At 45.3% G+C, this 9,808-nt stretch overlaps 1 protein-coding gene across 1 annotated transcript; it reads right to left on the reverse strand.

The window, feature by feature from the left end:
- Positions 1-1,704: 1,704 nt before the first annotated feature.
- Positions 1,705-3,381, reverse strand: LOC123490340 (putative nuclease HARBI1). The gene is made up of 3 exons (XM_045220376.1): positions 2,321-3,381; positions 1,890-2,242; positions 1,705-1,754 (listed from the first exon to the last, which is right to left on the reverse strand). Exons 1-2 carry the CDS (start codon positions 2,988-2,990, stop codon positions 1,893-1,895), a joined length of 1,020 nt encoding a protein of 339 aa, XP_045076311.1. The 5' UTR covers positions 2,991-3,381; the 3' UTR covers positions 1,705-1,754; positions 1,890-1,892.
- Between the last annotated feature and the right edge of the window lie 6,427 nt (positions 3,382-9,808).

Below are 9,808 nucleotides of genomic sequence, written 5' to 3' on the forward strand. Positions count from 1 at the left end.
ACTATAATATCAATCCATTATACTTTGTAATAATACAAAAAACACCCTTCCAACTAACCCTACACTCATTAAATACCCACTACCCCATTCCACTACTTTGACCCTATCTGCTCCTGCACCATGCCAACGGCCTGGGAGGACGGAACACCACCACTCAACACACCCTGTAACTCTTCTGAAGTCAAATCTCGTATGCCCAAATACTTCTCTGCAGCTGCCACCACAACATATATTTTCTGTGATTTACATTCCATTTCTGCAGTACAGTTAATAAACATTGCTATGAATGGTAAGAAGCTAACTTTACTGAAGCTTATATCACTCGTTGGCCTATCCCTCTGTGCTGGCACAGATCTACTACTCACAGGGATCCTCTCAGGATCTCTCACCCTTGACACATCCGCCTCTACTTTCTTCACTGTCTCAGCATACGACACCTTCTGCACTACTCTGACTCAAGCCACCTCAACCTACCTCTCTCGCACCGGACACTTCAGATCCCCAGCAACATGGGCATCCCTACAGTTGACACACACAACTTTATCCACCGAAACTACACAATCCTCTATCCCATGCCCTCCTGCACAATTCCCACATCTTGGAATCCCCCTCCTACAAACTGCTGCAACATGACCATAAACGTTGCACCTGAAACAGTGCAGTGGATTCGGCACAAAAGCTCTAACAGGATAACTGATATATCCTAACATGACTGTCACACCAAACGGCAGGCATCACAAACACCAGGGGCCTCATGTACAAAGACTTGCGTTGAATTCATACTAAAACATTGCGTACGGACAAAGCCATAAATGTGCGTACGCACCAAAAAAATCTGATGTATGAATCTCTGCGTACGCAGCATTCCACATACATTCTCTTTGTACATCCCAATCAACGCGAAATTGAGCGCACATGCACGAGCACCACACCACACCCTGTCTCCTCCCTCAATTAAATCAATTTATATATGGTAATTAGTCCAATTTGGCAAAAGAAACCTGCAAGAACATGGCTAAAGCAAGCAAGAAACAAAATTTCACTGAAAACGAATTAGAGGTGCTACTATCAGAGGTAGAAACAAGAAAAAATATTTTATTTGGAAATCTGTCCTCTGGAATTAATAACAAAAGAAAGAAAAAAGAGTGGGCGAGTTTGTCTGATGCCGTCAACGCGGTGGGATCTGAGAGTCGCACCGTAAATGAACTGAAGAAGAAATGGTCAGACATAAAGGTGGAAGTTAAGCGGAGAACTGCTGCGCACCGACAAAGTGTGGGCAGAACAGGCGGTGGTACAGGGACGGATGAACTTGCACCCTTTGATCAGAGAGTTGCCTCTATTGTAGGAGACACGTTAATCTCTGGAATCGTATCCGCTGATGTAGGAGACTCGGATATACTACAGGACTGCCAGCAAGGTGACTCAGATTTATTTCCTTAACTTTGATATACATAGCCAGCCACCGTTTAATTTTAAAATGCATGCAATATAGCAAAAGGTACACCAGAGATTTCACGTATCCACTGCTTTTATTGCAAATGCGTGTACCCATTAATAAGGAACAGACTCAAATTACTGTTAAGATGTGCCTGTGTTTAATTGGACTTAGGAACCGCAGGAACGTCCACTGGCACGCACTCAGAGTCCGCACCACCTGAGCAGCCAGAGCCCATTCAGTCCAGCGTCTCCCGTGTCTCTAATGTTCCCCCAGTGCTGAAGCCCGTCCATCTGGCCGTGTCTTGACGCATGCTGTTCTGGAGTCACAACAACAAATTGTTAAGGCCATTGAAGAAATGAACAGTCACCTTAAAAATGTCACTGACGCACTCACAGAAATAAGCCATTCATTAAAAGAATTGGTCAAAAAAATGAACTTTGTGTCTGAGTACCATTTATATTGTCGCAATTACACGTTGACGGGCCTGAATGGCTTGTTGATTGTGCTGCACATATACTGGTCCTGGGTCAGGGTCATCTGGCAGTGCCCCCACCTCACCAAGGGGTATGCCATGCCTGTGCGCGACATTGTGCAGCACTCCACAGGCCAGTATGATGCGGCAAACCTTGTCAGGGCGGTATAACAGCATCCCCCCGGTCCTGTCAAGGCAGCGCCACCGACATTTCAGCTGCCCAATCGCCCGCTCCACAACTGACCGAGCATCATTGTATCTGCGCTCTCGGTCAGTTTGTGGGTTGGTGAGGGGGGTTAACAGCCACGTCTTTAGTGGATAACCACTGTCTCCTGATGGGCAGTAATAATAATTACAGACACAAACATTTTACTTTTAGATAGAACCATACATTTAAATGCATAACTTACCAAGTAGCCACCCATCGCGCACCCTGCCAGCTTGGAGTCTCATCCCAACCATGCTGTTTGTAAGGATATATGAATCATGGGTTGACCCAGCCCACCTTGCCACAATATTTGTTAGGCGCATTTGTGCATCACATATAATCTGCACATTTATTGAATGGAAATGTTTCCGATTCACATATGCAAATTCGTCTTCAGATGGCGCCTTTATAGCAATATGTGTGCAGTCGATCGCTCCGATTACATTAGGAAAACCGGCTATCGCTGCAAATTGCGCTTTGATGTTTGGCTGGTCACCTGCATCGTATGGGAACGTTATATACCTGGTAGACAAGCGGATGATGCCGTCCCATACAGGTGGCATTGCACGGCTCAAACACGACTGGCTTATTCCTGAGCGGTCTGCCAGTTCTCTTTGGAAAGAACCGGTTGCTAGGAAACCAAGTGTAGTAAGCACCTGTAAAGGAACGGGTAATGCGTGGCTCCTCACTGTCTCTCTTTCCAAATTCGGACCCAACTCAGCGCAGAGCTCCAAGAGTATAGCCCTTGGAAATCTGAAACGGCTGATGAGCCAGTCATTGTCGTGGGCCAGAAAATCACTGTGGTCCCTAAAAACTTGTTCTCTCCGGATTTGTCCATTGAAAATGTCTTCTAATAAAGCCAAAGCTGCCATTGCTAGACGGGTTGTATCAATTTTCACATCCTTTATATATGTTCTTACTTAATTGCATAATTAATAGAATATTCTAATAAGACTCGTGTGACAATAATATGGCAAATCATTTATCAATTACAAATTATAAGCAATATCTGGCAGGTGCGATAGAACAGTTCGTAGTGTAATGTTTGCCACTTCACTTTATTGCCTCTATGAGTCGCCAACGGACAAACATCACAAAAATGTACGTACGCCAGGCCTGAAGTTTACGTGGAAGAACGCACATTCTTACGTTAATTTCACTGTTAGTACATCTGACCGTGAACGTGAAAGCTGGCGTACGCCGTGTTTTCGTGCGTACGCAAGATTGATACATGAGGCCCCAGGAATCTTCAACTTGATTTGCTCCACCTCCACACTTACCGCTACCCCAGAAATCACTCCTTTCAATGGTGCCCTGTTCCTAAGAGCAAAGCAAGAAACAGATCTTGACCCAGGTTGCGGAGCGCCCACTCCCCTCTGGTCAGAAGAAACACAAACAAATATCACAAGTCCACTACAGGTTACCTTCACTGATTCAACTGCACCCAACTCCTTTCCCTCCCACCCTGAAACCACAAATGGATCTGCCAAAAGGTATGGATCCACTTTCTCCAACAATGTAACTCCTACTGCAGCAGATTCTTCTTTATCATGTCCATTGATGCCAAGCTCTGGTTCTGAGCTCTTCACCACACCTTCTACCTCACTTAACTCTCCCTCATTCATTTCCATTTCACCTCCAGAACTCTGTCTGGCGCATGGCTCACTCTGTTTGCACTTGAATTATAACATTTGAAATGTCTCTATTCCTTTGAAACTTTTGTGAGTGTAATGTTTACTGTTCATTTCTGACTGTTTATTTCACTTTTGTTTATTATCTATTTCACTTGCTTTGGCAATGTAAACATATATTACCCATGCCAATAAAGCCCTTTTGAATTGAATTGAATTGAATTGAGAGCTCCACGTATGAAAAAATAATAATGTATGCACTCACTAACTGTAAGTCGCTCTGGATAAGAGCGTCTGCTAAATGACTAAAATGTATAAAATGTTAATGTATAGGGGACATGAGTCAGTCATGGTTACTCAAGGTTATGTGACGATTTAGCCCCGCCTTTGACTAAAATATTAGTGTTGGCCCACAGCCCAATAGGTATGGTAGACCTGGGTTCATATTCCGCTGGTTATATTAAGTAGTCTATTCTCTGAAAGGGGTCCAGACAGCCTGTTCCCAACAGTGGGCTCAGTGGGATAGGAGACGGGCCCCTCTCCCTCTCTCTCTGACTGTAGGAGAGAAGTGAAATGGTGTGTCTCCTCTGGTCAACAATACTCACCTTGAGAGACTCCACAGCCTGTTGGAGCTCCTTCAGCTCCTTCTCTCTCTCCTGGAATCTCTGCTGGATCTTCTGCTGACTCATCCCCAGCTGCCTCTGTGGAGATTCACTCTTCAATGAGCTATCAAGCTTTATTTGTCCAGTAGATCAATAGTATAGTAATGTGACATAGGGCACATAGGGAGAAAGGTCTAAATTCTTGAGGAAGTCCCTTTCCAACATTATATATTTTTATGTTGCTATGTGAATGATTATAGATATGGTAGACGTACATGTATCAGGGGGTTGAGACTTTACTTTGGACTCATAAAATGGCATTCAGAATGATAATAAGGTTTGATTTTAGATAATGGTGATACATTTAGAGCAAACTCAATATACTCAAGGTTTGTGTTCATATTTGTTCTGCTGAGGATCAATTTGATTTGAATTCTCTCATATTGAAACAGCATTAGTTCCTACTGTATCTTTAAGTCTTTGTTTATCAGAAAGTCACCAACAAGTTGTTCTGGTCTTACCTGTTTCTCAGTCCTCTCTGCTGCAGCTGACACATGTATCATGGCCTTTATGTTTATCCATTGTACACAGCATACAGATACACTGTTGATCGGTACGACAGAAAACCTCCAGCAGTTTGTCATGATCAGAGCAGACCTTCTCCTGTAGTTGTGCGGTGGCTCTGACTAGCTTGTGCTTCTTGAAAGCGGGAAATTCATAGTGAGGTTGGAGGTGAGTCTCACAGTAAGAGGCCAGACACGCCAGACAAGACATGAGGGCTTTCTGCTTTCTGGTCCCAGTGCAGAAATCACACACCACATCTCCAGATCCAGCATAGCACAGAGCAGGAGGGGGAGCAGCCTGGAGTGCTGTCTTCTTCAGTTTCTCCACCACTTCAGCCAACATGTTATTTTTCCTCAGAGTAGGCCTTGGAGTGAAGGTCTGTCTGCACTGAGGACAGCTATAGACCCCTTTCAGAACATCCTGATCCCAGCAGCCCTCAATACAGCTCCTACAGTAACTATGTCCACAGGCAGTAGTGACCGGCTCCTTCAGTAGATCCAGACAGACAGAACAACAGAACTGGTCCTGGTCCAGCAGAACACCCTGATGAGCCATTTGGACGGTTGTTCACTCTCACACAGACAGACGACACAGAGACTCAGATCAGTTTTGTTTCCACAGAAGAGAGTTTGTGGAGAGGGATGGACTTCCTGGTTGTGCCAGAGGGGTGGGGTTTTAAGGAGGGAGGGAGGGAGGGAGGGAGAGGTTTGAGGAATGGAAGAAGAGAGAGAGGGACTGCATGCAACAGCAAGAGGGAGACAAATAGTTTTGTTCCTGTGGTGAATTAGTATTAATAAATTGTAGAGTTTGATGGACTATGAGGTAGAACTGGGTTAATCAAGAGCATAAAGTTAGAATTCTTTGTTACTGGGCCAGGAATTGTATTGGGTCATTTAATTTCACTGTGTGGGTGAGTAGAGCGGGAATCTGCCCTAGGGTCAGAGTGCTTGCTCTTACTTAAATCCATGGCTGTCTTATCTGATGACAGACTGAAACTAGCTTGGGGCCATTTGTTTTTGTCTTCAAACACAGTGAAAAGAGCCAGGGTTGAACAGAGTTTAAACTAAACATGAGTGTTTTTGCAAGATAAGGATTGATTGATTGTAGTACTCTGAATTTAATGAAAGTTGAGTTTAGCTGCTCTCAGAGACAAAGGAAGTGGGCGGGGCAACAAAAGAGCGGGAAAACTGAAGAGGACTATATAAAATGGAGGGAGACCGCAAGAACGGTGTGCCACTCTGCAGACTGGTATCGGCTTTGTTGAAAACTTGAATAAAGTCATTTCTTGATGCAACAAAAACTCTGTAAGACCTTATTTGTAATAAAGTATAGTGGTTATTTTCCACAACATTCCTAGGTTAGAGCCCTTAACATGGAACAAGTGAAATAATGAATCTTAAAATGTGAGTTGTTAGAATATATAAAGGATAACAGTTTCTATGAACTACATATGTGTAATTATTTTTAATGATCTTTATAATGCCTTATAATACACTTACTTGTTTAAATTAAGCAATAAGGCATGAGGAGGTGTGGTATATAGCCAATTTACAGTACCACAGCTAAGAGCTGTTCTTAGGCAAGACGCAACGTGGATTGAGGATTATGGAACACTTTCAAAAATCAAATCACATTTTATTGGTCGCATACACATATTTAGCAGATGTTATTGTGGGTGTAGCGAAATGCTTGTGTTCCTGGCTCCAACAGTGCAGTAATAACTTACAATACACAACAATGCACACTAATCTAAAAAGTAAAGGAATGGAATTAAGAAATGTAAAAAAATTGGGACGAGCAATGTTAGAGTCCGGAGTGTGTGTGTGTATACACTGCTCAAAAAAATAAAGGGAACACAAAATAACACATCCTAGATCTGAATGAATGAAATAATCTTATTAAATACTTTTTTCTTTACATAGTTGAATGTGCTGACAACAAAATCACACGAAAATTGTCAATGGAAATCAAATGTATCAACCCATGGAGGTCTGGATTTGGAGTCGCCCTTTAAAATTAAAGTGGAAAACAACACTACAGGCTGATCCAACTTTGATGTAATGTCCTTAAAACAAGTCAAAATGAGGCTCAGTAGTGTGTGTGACCTCCACGTGCCTGTATGACCTCCCTACAACGCCTGGGCATGCTCCTGATGAGGTGGCGGATGGTCTCCTGAGGGATCTCCTCCCAGACCTGGACTAAAGCATCCGCCAACTCCTGGACAGTCTGTGGTGCAACGTGGCATTAGTGGATGGAGCGAGACATGATGTCCCAGATGTGCTCAATTGGATTCAGGTCTGGGGAACGGGCGGGCCAGTCCATAGCATCAATGCCTTCCTCTTGCAGGAACTGCTGACACACTCCAGCCACATGAGGTCTAGCATTGTCTTGCATTAGGAGGAACCCAGGGCCAACCGCACCAGCATATGGTCTCACAAGGGGTCATCCACATCCGATCCTTGTTTGTTAAGTCTAATGACACTGCTGGTCCTGCTCACACTGCCCTACCCTATGCTTTGACTTCTTTCTCCCCTCTCTCTCCAGATAAAATCTTGCGACTTGTGACTGCAGGCCGCCCAACAACCTGCCCGCTTGACCCCATCCCCTCCTCTCTTCTCCAGACCATCTCCGGTGACCTTCTCCCCTACCTCACCTCGCTGATCAACTCATCCTTGACCGCTGGCTATGTCCCTTCCGTCTTCAAGAGAGCGAGAGTTGCACCCCTTCTCAAAAAACCAACACTCGATCCCTCTGATGTCAACAACTACAGACCAGTATCCCTTCTTTCTTTTCTTTCCAAAACTATTGAGCGTGCCATCTTTAGCCAACTCTCTTGCTATCTCTCTCAGAATGACCTTCTTGATCCTAACCCGTCAGGTTTCAGGACTGGTCATTCAACTGAGACTGCTCTTCTCTGTGTCACGGAGGCTCTCCGCACAGCTAAAGCTAACTCTCTCTCCTCTGCTCTTGTCCTTCTAGACCTGTCTGCTGCCTTTGATACTGTGAACCATCAGATTCTCCTCTCCACCCTCTCCGAGCTGGGCATCTCCGGCGCGGCTCACTCTTGGATTGCGTCCTACCTGACCAGTCGCTCCTACCAAGTGGCGTGGCGAGAAGCTGTCTCCGCACCACGTGCTCTCACCACTGGTGTCCCCCAGGGCTCAGTTCTAGGCCCTCTCCTATTCTCACTATACACCAAGTCACTTGGCTCTGTCATATCCTCACATGGCCTCTCCTATCATTGCTACGCTGACGATACACAACTAATCTTCTCCTTTCCCCCTTCTGATAACCAGGTGGCGAATCGCATCTCTGCATGTCTGGCAGACATATCACTATGGATGACGGATCACCACCTCAAGCTGAACCTTGGCAAGACGGAGCTGCTCTTCCTCCCGGGGAAGGACTGCCCGTTCCATGATCTCGCCATCACGGTTGACAACTCCGTTGTGTCCTCCTCCCAGAGTGCGAAGAGCCTTGGCGTGACCCTGGACAACACCCTGTTGTTCTCCGCTAACATCAAGGCGGTGACCCGATCCTGTAGGTTCATGCTCTACAACATTCGGAGAGTACGACCCTGCCTTACACAGGAAGCGGCACAGGTCCTAATCCAGGCACTGTCATCTCCCGTCTGGATTACTGCAACTCGCTGTTGGCTGGGCTCCCTGCCTGTGCCATTAAACCCCTACAACTCATCCAGAATGCCGCAGCCCGTCTGGTGTTCAACCTTCCCAAGTTCTCTCACGTCACCCCGCTCCTCCGCACACTCCACTGGCTTCCAGTTGAAGCTCGCATCTGTTACAATACCATGGTGCTTGCCTATGGAGCTGTGAGGGGAACGGCACCTCCGTACCTTCAGGCTCTGATCAGTCCCTACACCCAAACGAGGGCATTGCGTTCATCCACCTCTGGCCTGCTGGCTCCCCTTCCTCTGCGGAAGCATAGTTCCCGCTCAGCCCAGTCAAAACTGTTCGCTGCTCTGGCACCCCAATGGTGGAACAAGCTCCCTCACGACGCCAGGACAGCGGAGTCACTCACCACCTTCCGGAGACATTTGAAACCCCACCTCTTTAAGGAATACCTGGGATAGGATAAAGTAATCCTTTTACCCCCCCCAAAAAAAATAAAATAACAAATTTGTAAAGTGGTTATCCCATTGGCTATAGGGTGAATGCACCAATTTGTAAGTCGCTCTGGATAAGAGCGTCTGCTAAATGACGTAAATGTAAATGTAAGTCTTTACCTCTGTTCCATAAACTGTACACCAGTAATCAATTGTCATCCTGATCAGAGCTCTATAAATATCCATCAACAATTGTCTGTCAGCACCCTATTCATAACCAGAGACCCACACAACCAACTACCGCGAAAGTTAATGAATGAGAGAGACAGAGACATCGTTACAACACTGTACATAGCCATAATATAACGGTTCTTCTTCTTTGGAGTTTAACGGCGGTTGGCATCCAATATGTTGCTTTAGCGCCCCCAACTGGACTATAATATCAATCCATTATACTTTGTGATACAAAATGGGAAAAGGGGAAATTATAATAATACAAAAAAACACCCTTCCAACTAACCCTACACTCATTAAATACCCACTACCCCATTCCACTACTTTGACCCTATCTGCTCCTGCACCATGCCAACGGCCTGGGAGGATGGGACACCACCATTCAACACACCCTGTAACTCTTCTGAAGTCTAATCTTGTATGCCCAAATACTTCTCTGCAGCTGCCACCACAACATCTATTTTCTGTGATTTACGTTTCATTTCTGCTGTACAATTGATAACCATTGCTATGAACGCTAAAAGCTAACTTTACTGAAGCATATATCACTCGTTGGCCTATCGCTCTGTGCTGGCACAGATCTACTACTCACAGGG

The sequence above is a fragment of the Coregonus clupeaformis genome, unplaced genomic scaffold (genome assembly GCF_020615455.1).
Source record: "Coregonus clupeaformis isolate EN_2021a unplaced genomic scaffold, ASM2061545v1 scaf3687, whole genome shotgun sequence".
NCBI lineage: Eukaryota > Metazoa > Chordata > Actinopteri > Salmoniformes > Salmonidae > Coregonus > Coregonus clupeaformis.

What these genes read in the sequence shown, in the direction of transcription:
- LOC123490340 (XM_045220376.1), bottom strand. Translation starts at nt 2,990, where the DNA reads ATGGCAGCTTTGGCTTTATTAGAAGACATTTTCAATGGACAAATCCGG. An exon ending in GCGCGATGGGTGGCTACTTG is followed by an intron (nt 2,243 to 2,320) that starts GTAAGTTATGCA and finishes ACTGCCCATCAG; the next exon opens with GAGACAGTGGTTATCCACTA.